At 43.1% G+C, this 19,608-nt stretch overlaps 1 protein-coding gene across 1 annotated transcript in view; it reads right to left on the bottom strand.

Annotated features, from left to right (window-relative positions):
* The window catches only part of LOC148506369 (uncharacterized), a 62,367-nt gene extending 50,329 nt beyond the window's left edge, over positions 1–12,038 (bottom strand). Inside the window, exon 1 of the mRNA XM_088446871.1 lies at positions 11,651–12,038. Within this exon, the coding sequence (XP_088302997.1) occupies positions 11,651–12,038 (388 nt within the window). The remainder of the gene's footprint in view (positions 1–11,650) is intronic.
* Positions 12,039–19,608: the final 7,570 nt, after the last annotated feature.

Genomic DNA, 19,608 nt, shown 5'->3' with positions numbered 1-19,608 from the left:
CCAGTTTATCTTAAGAAGCCCACTTGCGCACGTCATCTCCATCGGTACATCGGGTACCATCTGAAGCAAACGCAGCGCTTGAGGTTGACTGTACCCTACCACAAGCACTGCGAGCACTTCAGTGTATAATTCAACCAGGTGACGTGTACTATGACGCTGTCTGTTAATTATGCACGCCTCTGAAACGGCGTTAAGACGCTCAGGCACGCCTGTGCTCGCACCTCCACTCCCCCGTTTCTAGTGGCCTGCCCCTGTTATCACCCACAGACGGCTTGACCTGTCACTCATTCAGTTGGGCTGTCTATGCTCGCCGAGAACACATCTCGTTCACTTGGACTAGTTTGCGCACGCGCACTGCGATGTACGCGCACATTGCGAACCATCGCCAGCTGCAAGCGAACGCTTCTTAGCGTCCAGATCTGAATCGGGCCCTAAATGTGATGTAGCGGAGCTCACATACCCACGCTGATGTATTAATATAGGTACTAAATGTGTGCCCAAACCATACAGGCAGCGCTACTGTTTAAGATGCAGGTATGGCCCATATCGGGCTTACAGAAGCAACATCTCCTCATCCATGAATATGTACAAAGCGGGTATGCTGTAATACTGAACATACCCCCATGGCAGAGATAGATAGACGGTGGATATGATGCAATTTAAATATACTCTATCAGAAGATTCTCCATGGGATAATACTACTACTCGATATCCCAAAAGTGAAACAATAGATATTGCCTACAGTAATTTGATACCGCTCTATGTAATTCTAATATATTTAATTAAAAAGGAGGTATCTGATGGCTAGGATTTCAAATGTAAATGACTCATAAAATATATATATATATATATTATATGAGTATGTGTATATATATATATTATATGAGTATGTGTATATATATATAATTATATGAGTATGTGCATATATATATATATATATATATATATACACACACAGTATATATAATTAGTTTTACGGAAATATAACAGATGGCATAAATATTAACAGCAATACTTACATATATTACACACACATATATATATATATATGTATATATATTATATATATATATATATATATATATATATATATTTAATATATATGGATCACCTTCACAGGGCTGAGCTCAGATACTTTTAGGAGCAGTGGTTTGGTGGCAGCTGCATGACGTCACACAGGGCCAGCCAGAGACACTGTAAGAGGACCGGTCCCAGATCTGAAAGCACCCTGTGCGAGAATTTCAGTAGCACCGCCCTCCTCCCAAACTACTTTTAAATAATACTTTATTATTAATTATTATTATAATTTGAAAACAAAAACTATATTTTCTAGTATTTAATTTAAATTAAAAACACAAATGAAAAAAAAAAAAAATGCTCAGGCCCCTTGGGATTACCTGTCTCATATATACCCCCACAGTCATACCCCATTATCCACAGTAGTACCATATACATATAACCCAACCACAGCAGTGTTGCATATGCCCCCTCCAAAGTAGTGCCCCATATGCCACCACTACAGTACTGCCCCATATGCCAACAACACAGTACTGCCCCATATGCCAACACCACAGTGCTGCCCCATATACCACCACTACAGTGCTGCCCCATATGCCAACAACACAGTACTGCCCCATATGCCAACACCACGGTACTGCCCCATATGCCAACACCACAGTACTGCCCCATATGGCACCACTACAGTACTTCCCCATATGCCAACAACACAGTACTGCCCATATGCCAACACCACAGTACTGCCCCATATGCCACCACTACAGTACTGCCCCATATGCCAACAACACAGTACTGCCCCGTATGCCAACACCACAGTACTGCCCATATGCCAACACCACAGTGCTGCCCCATATGCCACCACTACAGTACTGCCCCATATACGAACAACACAGTACTGCCCCATATGCCAACACCACAGTGCTGCCCCATATGCCTCACTGATGCGTGGAAGTGTCTGTGTGGCTGTTGAACACTTCAGATAAAGAGACTCTTGCATTCTGTCACCCACTTGCAGTATGAGATCATCCATCGTGGCTCCATGAGCAGGTGTAGAGGCTCAGCCACCAGGAGCATGTAAAGACGGCAGGGCTGAGATTCAACGGGAAGAACACTCACTTTAGCCACCCTCTGCTAGTGTCCCCTCCTATTTGCGGAGTTCCAAACACCTGGACTTCTGAGTACTGGCTATGCTTGCTGGGTTTGTGCAGCTGCTCTGCATGAGCATTTGAATGAAGTGCGGACTACAGTTTAAAAAACAGGTAGCGCTGGCCGACCGGACCCTGTGCAGAGGCGGGCCAGACCAGTCCATAACAAATAATTCCCAGTGGCCTGTAGCCGACGATCAGTTCCACAATGCACCCCTGTGTGGCTGGAATTACAGGGAGGGCTAGTGAAGCCATCACGCTGCGACACGGGCCATATGTGAATCACACGACAGTGTGTGACACTATGTACGGCATTTGAACTGCGGGCGGGCGTGTGGCCAGGGGTGTAGGGTGTCCACCGGGGTTTCAGTGGGCGGGCCGTTGGTCAGGAGATGCTGACAGGCTTCTGTAGCAGGATTTTTCTTCTTCTTCTTTTCATCATGGGCTGTATTTTTGGGGGGCATTGGGGATGGTCTTTTTTGGATAGACAAAAGTTTTCTTTTGTTATTTGGCTCCTTGTTGCCTAGATTTAGGAGAAAAACAAACCATGGTATTATTATCCTTCATACTCATCGCCTGATTCAGCAAGGAACACAAAGGAGAGAACGCACGCACTCGGACGATGTTTCCGCACTGCGCATGTGTATGAATCGCAATGCGCATGCACGAACTAGCAATTGCAATGGGAACTGCGAATGCAGAGGCTACGTAGACCATGGGGCAGAACTATGGGAGACAATGGAGGCGCCTGCCGCCGGTCGCCAGCACTGAAGGGTCACCTCCTCCATTGTCCGCAACATATTCACCTAATACATAGGCCTAATAGAAACAATTTCACATATTCTATATTAGTGTTTTTGTGCGTGTGGATAGATAGATATAGATAGATAGATAGATAGATAGATAGATAGATATGAGATAGATAGATAGATAGATATGAGATAGATAGATATGAGATAGATAGATAGATATGAGATAGATAGATAGATATGAGATAGATAGATGGATAGATAGGATAGATAGATAGATATGAGATAGATAGATAGATAGATAGATAGATAGATAGATAATGAGATAGATAGATAGATAGAGATAGATAGATAGATAGATAGGGGATAGATAGATAGATAGATAGATATTAGATAGATAGATAGATAGATAGATAGATAGATATGAGATAGATATGAGATAGATAGATATGAGATAGATAGATATGAGATAGATAGATAGATAGATATTAGATAGATAGATAGATAGATAGATAGATAGATAGATAGATAGATGGATAGATAGCTATGAGATAGATAGATAGATAAGAGAGAGATAGATAGATAGATATTAGATATATAGATAGATAGATAGATAGATAGATAGATAGATAGATAGATATGAGATAGATAGATAGATAGATAGATAGATATGAGTTAGATAGATAGAGATATAGATAGCTAGATAGATAGATATGAGATAGATAGATATGAGATAGATAGATAGATATGAAATAGATAGATAGATATTAGATAGATAGATAGATAGATAGATAGATAGATAGATATGAGATAGATAGATAGAGATATAGATAGATAGATATGAGATAGATAGTTAGATATATATGAGATAGATAGATATGAGATAGATAGATAGATATGAGATAGATAGATAGATAGATAGATATGAGATAGATAGATATGAGATAGATATATATATATATATATATATATAGATAGATATATAGATAGATAGATATGAGATAGATATGAGATACATAGATAGAGAGATAGATATGAGATAGATAGATAGATAGATAGATAGATAGATAGATAGATAGATAGGATAGATAGATAGGATAGATAGATATTAGATAGATATGAGATAGATATGAGATAGATAGATATGAGATAGATAGATAGATAGATAGATAGATAGATAGATAGATATGAGATAGCTAGATGGATAGATAGATATTAGATAGATATGAGATAGATAGATAGATAGATAGATAGATAGATAGATAGATAATGAGATAGATAGATAGATAGATAAGAGAGAGATAGATAGAGATAGATAGATATTAGATAGATAGATATGAGATAGATAGATAGATAAATAGATAGATAGATAGATAGATATGAGATAGATAGATAGAGATATAGATAGCTAGATAGATAGATATGAGATAGATAGATAGATAGATATGAAATAGATAGATAGATATTAGATAGATAGATAGATAGATATGAGATAGATAGATAGATAGAGATATAGATAGATAGATATGAGATAGATAGATATGAGATAGATAGATAGATAGATATCTATCTTGAGAAAAAGGCCGTTTAGGCCTTGAAACGTTGGTTCACGCTGGAATAAAACATCTTTACTACATTGCTAAGTCCGGATGAGTGCCGCTTATTCCTGCTACTCAGAGCAGGAGACATGGCTTATATATAGATAGATATATAGATAGATAGATATGAGATAGATATGAGATACATAGATAGAGAGATAGATATGAGATAGATATGAGATAGATAGGATAGATAGATAGGATAGATAGATAGGATAGATAGATATTAGATAGATATGAGATAGATATGAGATAGATAGATATGAGATAGATAGATAGATAGATAGATAGATAGATAGATAGATAGATAGATAGATAGATAGATAGATATGAGATAGCTAGATGGATAGATAGATATTAGATAGATATGAGATAGATAGATAGATAGATAGATAATGAGATAGATAGATAGATAAGAGAGAGATAGATAGAGATAGATAGATATTAGATAGATAGATAGATAGATAGATAGATATGAGATAGATAGATAGATAAATAGATAGATAGATAGATAGATAGATAGATATGAGATAGATAGAGATATAGATAGCTAGATAGATAGATATGAGATAGATATGAGATAGATAGATAGATAGATATGAAATAGATAGATAGATATTAGATAGATAGATAGATAGATAGATAGATAGATAGATAGATATGAGATAGATAGATAGATAGAGATATAGATAGATAGATATGAGATAGATAGATATGAGATAGATAGATAGATAGATATGTCGGGGGGGTTCTGGGGTCGGGCGAACGCAGGCGTGCCAGTATGTTTCAACGCCGTGCATAAATGATCCACTGCAAAACCATACGCAGGTTAAGGCCTCATAGCGTGAGCTGAAGTCAGCAATTCCTGAGTGAGGTCTGACCTGCCTTAACTGTGCGTATGGGTCCGATGTTACTCGATGTTACCGATTATTTCGCTATATTGCCAAAGTATACGGATGTGAGCAAGTGGAAGTGGGCGTCCTTATGTTGAGCTGTGATCGCAATGCGATTGCAAACATTTGCATTTCCCTGCTGATATCAGCAACTGCGTATTAGCAGAATAGCGATCCTTGCTAAATCAGGCACTTAGACTCTCTGGTACACCTCATATATGTACCACACAGGGTGTTTTACCCACTTAGGGAGGAGGAGGGAGGGGGGGGCAGTATGGCAGCAGGTCAGCCCTCAAATATTTGTTAGCTTAGAATAGGCTGATTTGGAGTTTGCTGTTCTCCAATGCCACTATTAATTTTTTTGACTTCTATTTTGCCATGTGAGGAATCCTTGGCTATTAGCGTTGCATTCTTGTATGGCCTTAAATTTAATTTTCTTAGTCAATTACAATAAATTAATGAACTAATACAACACTTTCATCCATTTTTGGTGCTTGCTTTTTAATAGCATTTTCCACTTCTCTGATTTATTTTTTTTATAGTAGTAATAAAATAATGATTAATCAATCACTCAATCAATCTCTCTTGCACTACATTATCCACTTCCATTTCTCTGTACAGCCCTCGGGCCTCTGATCTAGTTCTTGACTAATGAAAATATTCTATATAGGGATGAGCGGTCTAGATTCTGTGGAATCCGAACCGCTCCGATCATGTGGAATACAAGTCCACCCGAGCCATCGCTCTGGTGTTCCCGCCTGACTCACATTTCACTTCGAGGTCGGACGTCATCTTTCCGATGTCTGATTCTCACGAGACTTGGTTCTATATAAGGCGCCGGGACCAGGACTCTGCGCCATTTGTCACTAAGCACGCAAGCTGCGCACAGCTCTGCAAAGTCGGCTGCCAGTGCCTGTATAAAAAAAAGAGACTCCATTGGCTGTGCTGTTAATGTTAAGTGACTGTAGGGGGTTGAGTCAGCATGCTGATGTATGCTGTGCTACTCTAATAGTTACAGTGGCTGTAGTAGCCTGTGTCCACTGTCCAGACTCCAGACTCCATTGGCTGTGGTGTTAAGTGGCTGTGCTGTTAAGTGGCTGTGCACTGCTGATGTATGCTCAGCTGCTGATTAAAGTACTGCCCATCTGCTCCAGTGTAAATAAAAAGTTGCTGTTTTTGTTTTTTTTTAAAAAGGTAAAAAATATAATATATTATATATGTTTTTGTGTGCTGTATTCCACTGTGTAGTGTACTGTTACTACTGTATAGTGTATACAAGCACCGTGACTTCTTGGGCAGTAGCCCTCTGTGTGTATAAGAACCGTGACTTTCTTGGGCAGTAGCCCTCTGTGTGTATAAGCACCGTGACTAATTGGGCAGTAGTCTTCTGTGTGTGTAAGAACCATGACTTTCTTGGGCAGTAGCCCTCTGTGTGTATAAGCACCGTGACTAATTGGGCAGTAGCCCTCTGTGTGTATAAGCACTGTGACTCCTTGGGCAATAGCCATCTGTGTGTATAAGCACTGTGACTAATTGGGCAGTAGCCCTCTGTGTCTATTAACACCATAACTAATTGGGCAGTAGTCTTCTGTGTGTGTAAGAACCGTGACTTTCTTGGGCAGTAGCCCTCTGTGTGTATAAGCACCGTGACTATTTGGGCAGTAGTCCTCTGTGTGTATAAGAACCATGACTTTCTTGGGCAGTAGCCCTCTGTGTGTATAAGCACCGTGACTAATTGGGCAGTAGTCCTCTGTGTGTATAAGCACCGTGTTTCTTGGGCAGTAGCCCTCTGTGTGTATAAGCACCGTGACTAATTGGGCAGTAGTCCTCTGTGTGTTTTCATCAATATGGATCACGACAACCAACCGAGTGTAGAGCAGAATCAGCAAGAAAATGCAAGCAGTGCAGCTGCTGGAACCAGTCATGATGATAATACTAGTTATTCACTATAATCTAAAGCTGATACTCAAGGGCGTAGAGACTAAAAAATTAGTGTATCTGAAATCCAAAAATCGAGATTTCACACGGGTAACACAAAAAACCTCTAAAGGTTAGTGCAGAAAAACAGAAAATTGGCAATATACCATTCACCACGCGCAGTGGCAAGGAAAGGCTCAGGCCTTGGCCTTTATTTCTTAGTGGTGGTTCTGCACCTGTCAGTGAGGCATCCTCTGCCTCTCATGACAATGAAAGACCTTTCACAGAAGTGTAAAAAAAATGAAAACCACTAAGGCAGTAGATCAAACTGTGCATTAAGAAACACAAATGTCAGGAATCCCTGAGGAAAGTCTAAGTGTGTCCACGAGTGCTATGTGTGAGCCTGACCTTTCACAGAAGCCACCTTCCACAGTTTCTGCTCCCTCTGTATTTGTGGGGATGAGCAGCATAAGTATTGCTGATGACATAGAAATTGAGGATGCCAACGTGGAATTGCAGGAGGATGAGGGGGATATTTCTGTAGCTGACGCTGGCATTAACGAGGATATTGAGGATAAGGATGTTGTTTGTGTAAGTCAGGCAACACTGGAAGCAGCTCTTAGCCATGATAAGAAGAAGGCCTTTGTCATGCCTGGGCATAGGACCAACAAATCCACCTCTTATGTCTGCAATTATTTTTTCCCAAATCCTGACATTTGTCAAGCCATATGTAGCCGTTGTGGAACCATAGTAAGTAGAGGTAGGGATGTTAAGCATCTAGAAACCTCCACTCTATTACGTTATCTGCAGCAAGCTCATGACAAGCATTTTATAACATCAGAAACTGGTGCTGAAAAAATAACAACAAGCAGTCTAGCATCAGCTAGCTCTACTAGATCCCAGCATCTGCAATCTCCACCGCCAACACCTTCATCCTCAATATTCTCAGTAGTGATCAGAAGTAGTCCAGCATCCAATTTACTAGGTGACTCATCCCCTTTCCCGGACTCCTCACAAGAATCCTTAAGCACTAGCCCTGCTGCTGCTGGGGTGGATCTACATCCCAGAGATGGACCAAGAAGACTACGAGTAGTATTTTAACAATACAATTAACTGTTAAATAATCCGTTGCAAGGGGAAGAAGGTATGACAGCTCTCACCCAGTCGCACAGCGGATCAGTGATGCTATGACGGCTATGCTAGTATTAGATCTGCATCCAATATCCACTATTAATGCAGTGGGTTTTACACAGTTAATTGAGGTCCAGTACCAAATTCCATCTCGGTTTCCTTTTACCCGAAATCCATTGCTCGGCTGTACCAGGACGTTAAAAAGAACTTAATTAATGCCCTACAAAGTGCCATTTTACCAACTGTCCACTTAACCACAGATATGTGGACAAGTGGTAGTGGGCAAACTAAAGATTACATGACTGTGACAGCCCACTGGGTGAGTGAATCGCCTTCAGCAGCAGAACCAGTATGTAACAAACCAGGTCAGCTCATTCAGAGGCAGGCGACTCTGTGTATCACCGGAGATGTCATAGAAACATGGCTTACCCCACGCCACAAATATTGTGAAAGCATTACAGCCGGGTGAATTTCTACACATCCCCTGTTTTGCTCACACAATCAACTTAGTGATGCAGGTTTTTTTTAAAATGACAGGGGCGTGCAGGAGATGCTGTCTGTGGCCCGAAAAATGTTGGGACATTTTCGGCATTCAGCAACAGCATGCAGGAAATTGCAGCACCTGCAAGAACACTATAATTTGCCCTGCCATCAACTGAAGCAAGAGGTGGTAACAAGGTGGAACTCCACCCTTTATATGCTTCAGCAGATGGATGAACAGCAAAAAGCAATCCATAGCTACTGTATACGACAAGCCATGACATTGGGAGAGGAGGGGGATGTACCTTAGCCCAACACTGTGGAGAGTACCTTCTGTCTTGTGCAAGATGCTCAAACCATTTGAAGTAGCCACATGTGAAGTGAGTGCTGACACTGCTAGCTTGAGTCAAGTGATTCCCCTAATTAGGATATTGGAAAATCAGCTGGAGAATTGAAGGAGGAGATTAAGCAAAGCGAATCCGCAAAGTATGCCGGACATGTAGATCGAGTCCTTTATTCGCTTCGCCAGGATCCAAGGGTAGCCATGATCTTGAAATCTAATCACTACATTTTAGCAACCGTGCTTGATCCTAGGTTTAAGTCGTATGCTGTGTCTTTCTTTCCAACTGACCCACATCTTAAAAGATGTAAAGAGCTACTGGTGAGCAAGTTGGCAAGTATCATAAGCACTACGACATCTCCTTCAATTTCATCAGCAGCAACCAGAAAAAAAAAATCAGCTTTCCCAAAAGACCCAGTTGTGATGCAAATAACCATACATTTTGACATCTGTTCGGGTCTAAAAGAATTGCCCAACATTAGAATTGCCCAACATCATGTACTGGAAGGAAAAAAAGGCAATTTGGAGGCCCTTGTATGAACTGGCTTTGCATTACTTATGCTTCCCACCCTCCAGTGTGTACTCGGAGAGAGTTTTCAGCACAGCTGGGAACCTTGTGAGCGAATGGCGTAGGAGGCTACTTCCTCAAAATGTGGAAAAGATGATGTTCAAAATTAACTGGAAATTCCACGATGAAGACCTTTCCCGGAAATTACTTGACAGTACAGAGTCTTCTGCAATGGTGGATTACAGTGGGGATGAATTAATATTGTGTGAGGATGATGTGCACACTGATGAGGGTGAGGATGGCAATTACGATGACATCTTGCCACTGTAGATCTGTTGCCTTAAGCCGATTGGTAGCTTGTTTTGTGGGGGCCCAAACAAACCAAGCACTTCAACCACAAAAGTGGCAGTCCCTGTCGCTGAAGTGCTTGGTTTGTTAAAGTGTGCATGTCCTTTATAATATCCAACATAAGGGTGGGTGGGAGGACCCAAGGACAATTCTATCTTGCACTACCTTTCATTTCTGCCACTGCTGTGTGGCAATGTTTCATAGATGTGCTTTAAACTGTGGTGTCTGTGCCACTGCGCTGCTGCTCTGTCGCTTTGTAACCAGTCAGCTCACTGCAACCTTTGGCCAATAATGGTGAAAAAAATATTATAAGCTGTGAGGTGGTCTAAATTGACTGCAAATGACTGGAAATTAATGTTATTAAGGTTAATAATACTCTAGGAACAAAAAAATAGCCCAAATTATGTGATTTTAGCTTTTTTTGTACATTTTTGCAAAAAAAAATCCAAATCCAAAGCCAGCACATCCCTAATTCTATAGTTTATATAAAACTGCCATCCTGTTTGCCACTGCAGTGACTTTCTGTTTCCTACATGTGTCATGTTTAAAGTTGTACTGCCATGTGTTTATGACGGGTTGGGTATGGGATGCCGGCAATCGGGATCCCGGCGGTCAGAATCCCCATGCCAGCATCCTGACAGGATTAGTATACCAACACTTGTTGGTTGGTATTCTAACCCTCCCCCTCTCCCTACCCTAACCCTCCCTCATTGGTGCCTAACCCTAACCTCCCCCCTTAGTGCCTGAACCTAACATCACCCTCCCCGCACCTTAAACCTAACCCTCCCCAATTAGCGCTTAATTATAACCCTCCCCCTATTGCCTAAGCCTAACCCCTTAACCTAACACTAACCCTCCCCCCTAATCCTGCTTTTTACCTGCGGTATCCCGGCAGTAGGGATGCCGGTGCCGGGATTCTGACCAGCATTCGGATTCCGGCCCCGGTAAAATAAGCATCAGCATACTGATCGCTGGGATGCCAAACGTATCCCGTTTGTGCCGCCCACTGCTGTCGCTTAGCTTAGTCAGCCAACTAGCTTGGCGTAACCTTTTGGCCTAAACTGGATGGAAACAATATTGAGAGCTGTGAGGTGGTCAAAATTGACTGGAAATTACTGGAAATTAATGGTATTGAGGTTCAAAAAACTGTGGGTATAAAAAAGGTTCAAATTATGTGATTTTATCTGTTTTTCTAACAAAAAAATAAAAAATACAGATCCAAAACACGTGAGGGTGGTTTTGTAAAACCAAAACACAAAGATGAACCTAGATCCAAAATTTAAACATGGGGGTCCGCGTACATCTCTAAAAATAACTGAATTGCTTTGCTTTTAGATTTGATCTTTTTGTCCCATACAAGCACAAGTTTAACCACTACCAAATAGCCCTGGAACACAAATTTGAATGTTTCTTATGGAGGGTGGTTATTTAATTCCAAAGCCAGTAAGACTCATTTTGAAATCATGTTTTACATGTGATAAATGATTTTCAGGTTACTTTACAGTAATAATGTAATTTTCTTACCTTGAACATTAAGTGAAATTTCCATCTCCTCACGGTCTGGAATATAATTTACCACACACCTGTAGACGCCCCTATCAGAGAGCCCAACGTTGGACAGAGATAGTGACGCGTTTCCATTCCTTGCTGCTTCGACACTGAGCGAAATTCTTGGGTTAGGGATCATACCTTTGATGTCATATCTCAAAACAACCTTTCCCTGGAAAAACCACAATATGGTGAGGATTTTAGGGTCTATTATCCTTTTATCCACAGAGAAGGTGCAGGGAAGAACCACATCGGATCCAACAAGTGTCCGTTGAGTAGGAGGAGCAAAGACTTCTAGCGCTGCAACTGTGAGAGATAATGAAATGAGTTCATTAATAATATAAATTTTACTATCCAAAAACATTATAAAAACACTACAGATGCTCAATGTGGGCCACTGTTGACCATACGGGTTGTATACAAGGTTTAGAAGCTGGCTCCTAACTGGTTCTACTAGTATAAATTTCCTCCCCCCAGCTGCTCCTCAGTTTTTACTAAAAAAGCTCAGAGGATAGGCTGAACAAGAATAAAGACAAAAATCACATCATTGTCACCCATAACAACATAAGGGAGGGCTCGCAGATGGGCTCAGAGAATAGACATTTATCCTTCATCCATCTAGGAGATGCTGCTGACCATGGGGACATTCCAAAGCTGCCCCTACAGGAGGGTATGCACAGTCTTGGCTGAACGCAGTACGTTTCATCCAACAGAAGCATCACTGGAAGCAGACTCATTAAGGAAGCTGCTTGCTGTGCTGCCCATGAAGTCGCAACCGAGTTAGTAGAATGATCCGAAATTCCGATGCCAGGGAGAATCCCAGTGCCGGCATCCCGAACACTGGTACACCGAAAGTAAGTAGCGGGGTTGGGGGGAGGGTTAGGCACTAGGTGGAGAGGGTTAGGTTTAGGGTGCAGGGAGAGGGAGGTTAGGTTTATGAAATAGGGTGGAGGTTAGGGTAAGGCACCAAAGAGGGAAGATTAGGGTAGGGAAAGGGGAAGGGTTAGCATACCGACCAATAAGTGTCCAAATGCTAACCCTGTCGGGATGCAGGCATCGGGATTGTGACCGCTGGGATCACGTCTACGGCATCCCATACTCAACCCAATTTATATATGTTACTGCTGTGGCATTGTCTGTTTGGATTCTAATTGGTCTGCCCTGAAACAGTGACTGAGCTTCCTTCAATACAATGCTCTCAGTTCCAAGACACTGATTATAAACCTTGTCTCCTCTCTGGACCAAAGTCCCTACAGATGCAGGTTCAGTATGACTGCTCCCCCCATCCCTGAAACCTGGCATCCATAGTGATCACAACTCCTGCCCCTGAGAGACTGCCTGAGATTGATGAACTGTGCTGAGGTTAGATGGCTGTTTCGAGACCAACTTCTCAGACGGTTTAACTAAACTATCCAAGAATGCACTCCTGCATACTGGACTGCATCAGATGAGAACAACCTCTTTCTCATTAGCTTCATATAGTGCACCGAGGAACCAATGAAACTCTGACATTAATTTTTTTAAAACAGTTTTCTAAATGTCTCTGTTGTCGTCTGTTGGCAAAAAGAACCTTCCTAACTGGGTATTGAAAACAAGACCTAAGAACCTCATGCACTGACTGGGGATCATATAGGACTTCTCCCATGAGATTCTAGTACTTTAACAGCTCTTAGGAGATTTAATTTTAGAGACTGCTCTGAACCTCTTTGAAGAGCAGATCATCCAAATAAGGAATAATCTTTGTTCCCTTAGATCATAGCTGTCCTGCCATTACTGTCATGATCGTTTAAAGATATGAGGGGCTGTGTCTATACCAAAAGGCTGAACCTTGAATTGAAAATACTTTCCTTCGACTGAAAATATTAGAATTCACTGATGCCCTTCCCAAATAGTCAAAATGAGTTAGTCATCCTATGCATGCCAATAATTCACCTACCTCCATTCCAATTATGAGTGTTCATACTGATTCCATTGTGAATCTGTCTATACTCAGCCTTGTGTTTAGATACTGGATTTTAGATTTAGGATAGGTCTGTGACTTCAGTCTAGATTTTTGGACTAAAAACGGACTATAATAAAATCCCAGGGGCATATTATTTTCTGGTACCAGAGTAATTACTTCTGATTCTAGAAAGGAAGTTATTGACTGATCTAGGGCCAAACATTTTTCCTTTTCTCTTGGTAACTTTATGGAAAAAAATTTATTCTCAGTGATGGACCTAAAAAACTAAGGATTAAACTTATTTCTATTATTCCTGTCACCTGATGGTCTGATGAGGACCTTCTCCACTGTTCCCTGAATAACACCCACCACAGACACCTCTACCCTTCCTAGTTGTATCCTGAGCCTAGTAGCTTCACATTTACCTGGCTCCTGTCACCCTCTACAATTTGACCCCAGAACAAAGAAACCTGTCCCATGGCTTGGTAAGGTGTTGATGGATGCCCCTGTCTAAAGGACGAAAAAAAAATAAAGGAAACTTGGATTTAATATGACTACCAGTAGCCTCTAAAATTCTCTTATCCAGGTCAGGACCAGATAAAAGCTTTCCTTCAAAAGGCAAGCCTTCCAAAGATGTATTTGATTCAGAATCTGCATTCCATGATTTTAACCAAATATGCACCTTGCCAGAACCGCTAATCCAGAAACCTTGGAATCCAATAGAGACGCATCTAATGCTGCCTTGTCCCAAACAATCTGCTCCTATCTAAGGCCAGGTACACATCAAAACGATGGCCAATTGGCACGATGGTTGACCCAATTTTCCTTGAGCCCAGAACTTACGATACTGAGTGTACATACTGTACAATCTTTCAAGCAATAAAACAAATTAACATAATTTGATCATATACAATATATCGTTACTTCTCTACACACTAGAGCAACCATCTTTAAAGAGGTGAGGTCTTCAGAGAGCAAATTTGAACGACATGTCGCCTGGTCGTCCATACACACTACACGATGTGCACAACGTCGTTCACGACATCTTGTGACTGACCGTACAGCACAGCCCTCCAGAGGTTGTCATATATGCATTTGTGCAGTACACAATTAGTTGTTCCAATTTGACAAAACATGTAGATATCATTCTATTGTTTACCCAACCTTAATCTGCTTTGCAAAGATAACAGCTGAGATTTAGATACGTCTGACTGGATAACGTCCACGAAAAAAGGTCAGCCCACTTTTCCATAGACCTAGATACCAAAGCTGAGGAAACACTAGAGACCTTAATGCTGCCTCTGAGGCTACATTAATTGACGTTACAATGCTTTAGATCTTCCAGTCTGAGCCCTCCTCTAAGGCGGCACAACCCAGGATGGGAAGAGCGGTTATACTTAGATAAGCAAGCCACCAGAATGTTCACTCAGTAAATACAGGTTTTTCCTTCAATCTTTTAGTTCTGAAAGCCTGTCATACTACTCTGACCAGGTCATCTACACCCCAAACAACAATCCCTTTGTCTATTAAAGATCCTGGATCAAGGATCCTGGATCCTCAAAATCTGAGTTCTCCTGATGCTCATCAGAAGAAATATCAAAGTCAGAAAAACCTGATAAATGAACTTGAATAAAATTATTTTTTGTCACTTTGCATGTGAGAAACTCACTAAAAACTCCTTCTGCACATGCGTTCCACAGAGTGTACGCAGAAAGGCGTTTTTGCTTTTAAGACGCACAGGATGAGATGTCTTGGGTGTTCCTGTGCGGTGACTGGGAGGAGCCTATAATGCTGTGGGCATGCTGGCACTTGCATATACCTCCCAACCTCTCAGATTTTAGCGGGACAGTCCCGCTTTTCAGAGACTGTCTTACTCGCCACTGCTCTGCAAATGCCAATTAAAAGTAAATGGATGCATGGGCCTGATTCAGAGATGTACGCTGATGCTACTACAGCTGCAAATGCGTTTCCACAGTGGCTGTAAGAAAATACTGTATGCCAATGCCGCAGCTGCCGGGATTTGTATTGAGACTCCTTAATTTCTGCCTTATTCTTATGGGAATCTTTTCAGTACACTGCTCTGGAATTCCCAACTAACCTCCTGCTTGTCTTTTCCTCAGAAACAACTCCTGTCTCCAACACCAAATGTCTCACACATCTCTGCATGTGCTCTCCTCAGCAAAGGCTTCCTGGGAGTACTCTCCAGATCTCACGAGATTTCAGCTGGCAAATCTCTCTCAGCCTATCCCTCCTTGACTGACAGTTGCATGAACCAATGAGCAGCAGGGGCAGGAAAACTCTTGCGTTAAGTGCTTTCTGAACTTTCACGATCATTTAAAGGGACCCATACACATTTATCAAGCTCTGGGGCACTACACAAGGACTGCCGCAGCTAGAATAGCTGGCGCGCAGGTGAAGCTCCTGATCACCACGCACCTGAAGAGACCATCTTGCGGCCCCAGTGGGAATCGTCCAGGCACCCAACAGGAGGAGATAAGGGCCTCACCAGCCATTGGGGGTGGTTGCTGAGGTGCCTCTGAAGTAGGGAACTGTACTGCCAGGATACCTCTGAAGACAGAGGCTGTATCAGAGTGCTGGATGCTGTGTGTGGTGGAGCTGAAGGAAGTGGCTGGGTGGAGCAGAGACTGAGGGCTGGCCTCTCCTTCATGCCCTTTAGTGGAAGGAGGCAGGACCCCGAGGCATGGATACTCAAGTAGGGTTGAGCCAGCAGCAGAAGGTTGGTGACTGCCCTGCACTGTCTACTGGTGTTGAGGGTGGAGCTGGCTTGAGGAATTCTCGCCCGATATCAGAAGAAGGAGGCACCGGGCCATGTCTGTCAGAGGAATCGTGATTCAGGAGGAGCCTGAGGTAGCAGTGACAAACAGGACTGCGTCCGGAGAGCCAGCCTGAGGCAGAGGAGTGTCCTACTGGAGGGGGTTGAGCTGCTACTCCCAGCCGGGGAGTGGCAAGGGGAAGAAGGGTCTCAGCTTACACTGACTGACAGCCGGAGCTGGCTACTGAGTGAGTGTCTCAACACGATGACTTAAATCATTCAGATGTTCGAATGATTTGAGTCACTCAGTGTTTGGTGTGTCGAGACAGCCACCTCTCTAGCCTGTGTCAGTGGAAGCCTGAGTCAGTGGCAGCTCCACCCCCTACACTGCTGATCTGACCTGATCATACTTCTGCACTGAGTCAGTGCAGAAGTGTGATCAGGTCAGATGAGCAGTGTAGGGGCGGAGCTGTCAGCAAATCACTCGGAGTCACGCTGCTACTGCCAGGGCTCGGGGGTGTGCACCGACTCAGGAGAGTCAGTGCAGAAGCTTGATCTGTAGTGCTGGACTGCGGGGGGCGGAGCTGTTAGTGACTCACTCAGAGTCACCGGCACCTCTGCTTCCTACAGCTCTAAAGAATCTGTGTCCAGAGACACTGTCTCGAGACACTCCACTGAGTTGAGCCATGTTGCTCAACTTAGTACAGTGAATCGATCTGCCCATCCCTATTTGGCAGCATGGTCACCGCTAACGATGTCGCTGAAGACACGTAGGAGCACCCAGCCATACATAGTACAGGGAAAGTGCATTACCCTTGTCAGTCTTCAGTATATCCATCTAGAGCAGTAAAGGTACTATAGACAGTCAGACAGATGTATTGGAACTGCCCATATAAAGAATAGAAAGGGAGTATTACTACAGAATCTTTAAGCCACAAGTTCTCAAACTCTGTCCTCAGGACCCCTAACAGTGCATGTTTTCCAGGTCTCCTCACAGAATCGTAAGTGAAATAATTAGCTGGATTTTTTAAAATGTGTCAGTGAGTAATGAGTGCACCTGTGCACCTGCTGGGTGACCTGGAAAACATGACCTGTGTGGGGTCCGGAGGCCCGAGTTTGAGAACCACTGCATAAGCTAGTGGAGTTAGTGAGCTGGTAACTTTTCCCTACTATCACTGACCCTTTAGTAAGGAGAGTGACTTACAGAACAGTCAGCAGCAGCAGCTTACACTCACTGAGGCTGACAGAAAAATATCTTGGTTTTATTTAGGGACGTGTGCTGGACTATTTTTGCTGGATTTGGATTTAGCTCCGATTTGTCATCCAGTTTTGGATTTGGTATTGGATTTGCTAAACTTGCCGTGACTGGTTTTGGATTTGGATTTTTTTACAAAATTTGCCAAAAAAAAGCTAAAATCACATAATTTGGGATTATTTTTGTTTCTAGAGAATTATTAACTTCATTAACATTAATTTCCAGTCATTTACAGTCAATTTAGACCACCTCACAGCTCACAATAATGTTTCCACCATTATTGGCCAAAGGCTGCAGTGAGCTGCTTAGTTACTAAGCAACGGTGGCTGTATACACAGAGGGCTACTGCCCAAGGGGTCACGGTGCTTATACACACAGAGGGCTATGGCCCAAGGAGTCACGGTGCTTATACACACAGAGGGCTATTGCCCCAAGAGTCACGGTGCTTATACACACAGAGGGTTACTGCCCAAGGAGTCACGGTGCTACTGCTTATACACACAGAGGGCTACTGCCCAAGGAGTCACAGTGCTTGCATACATAGAGGGCTAAGGCCCAAGGAGTCACGGTTCTACTGCTTATACACACAGAGGGCTACTGCCCAAGGAGTCACGGTGCTTTTCATTTATACACAGAGGGCCACTGCCCAAGGAGTCACAGTGCTTTTATACACAGATGGCTACTGCCCAAGGAGTCATGGTGCTACTGCTTATACACACAAAGGGCTGCTGCCCAAGGAGTCACAGTGATTTTAATTTATACACAGAGGGCTACTGCCCAAGGAGTCATGGTGCTTGTATGCACAGAGGGCTAAGGCCCAAGGAGTCACAGTGCTTGTATACACAGAGGGCTACTGTCCAAGGAGTCACAGTGCTTGTATGCACAGAGAGCTAAGGCCCAAGGAGTCACAGTGCTTATATGCACAGAGGGCTAAGGCCCAAGAAGTCACGGTGCTTTTCATTTATACACAGAGGGCTACTGCCCAAGGAGTCACAGTGCTTTTATACACAGATGGCTACTGCCCAAGGAGTCACGGTGCTACTGCTTATACACACAAAGGGCTACTGCCCAAGGAGCCACAGTGCTTTTCTTTTATACACAGAGGGCTACTGCCCAAGGAGTCATGGTGCTTTTCTTTTATACACAGAGGGCTAAGGCCCAAGGAGTCACAGTGCTTGTATACACAGAGGGCTAAGGCCCAAGGAGTCATGGTGCTTGTATGCACAAAGGGCTACTGTCCAAGGAGTCACAGTGCTTGTATGCACAGAGAGCTAAGGCCCAAGGAGTCACAGTGCTTGTATGCACAGAGGGCTAAGGCCCAAGGAGTCACAGTGCTTGTATGCACAGAGGGCTAAGGCCCAAGGAGTCATTGTGCTTTTATACACAGAGGGCTAAGGCCCAAGGAGTCACAGTGCTTGTATACACAGAGGGCTACTGTCCAAGGAGTCACAGTGCTTGTATGCACAGAGAGCTAAGGCCCAAGGAGTCACAGTGCTTATATGCACAGAGGGCTAAGGCCCAAGGAGTCACGGTGCTTTTCATTTATACACAGAGGGCTACTGCCCAAGGAGTCACAGTGCTTTTATACACAGATGGCTACTGCCCAAGGAGTCACGGTGCTACTGCTTATACACACAGAGGGCTACTTCCCAAGGAGCCACAGTGCTTTTCTTTTATACACAGAGGGCTACTGCCCAAGGAGTCATGGTGCTTGTATGCACAGAGGGCTAAGGCCCAAGGAGTCACAGTGCTTGTATACACAGAGGGCTAAGGCCCAAGGAGTCATGGTGCTTGAATGCACAAAGGGCTACTGTCCAAGGAGTCACAGTGCTTGTATGCACAGAGGGCTAAGGCCCAAGGAGTCATGGTGCTTTTATACACAGAGGGCTAAGGCCCAGGGAGTCACGGTGCTTATACACACAGAGGGCTATTGCCCAAAGAGTCACGTTGCTTATACACACAGA

The sequence above is a fragment of the Taudactylus pleione genome, unplaced genomic scaffold, assembly GCF_031769625.1.
Source record: "Taudactylus pleione unplaced genomic scaffold, aTauple2 ptg000407l, whole genome shotgun sequence".
NCBI classification, from domain to species: domain Eukaryota; kingdom Metazoa; phylum Chordata; class Amphibia; order Anura; family Myobatrachidae; genus Taudactylus; species Taudactylus pleione.
The sequence above is the reverse complement of the archived record's forward strand: the minus strand, read 5'-3'. Positions and strand labels throughout refer to the sequence as shown.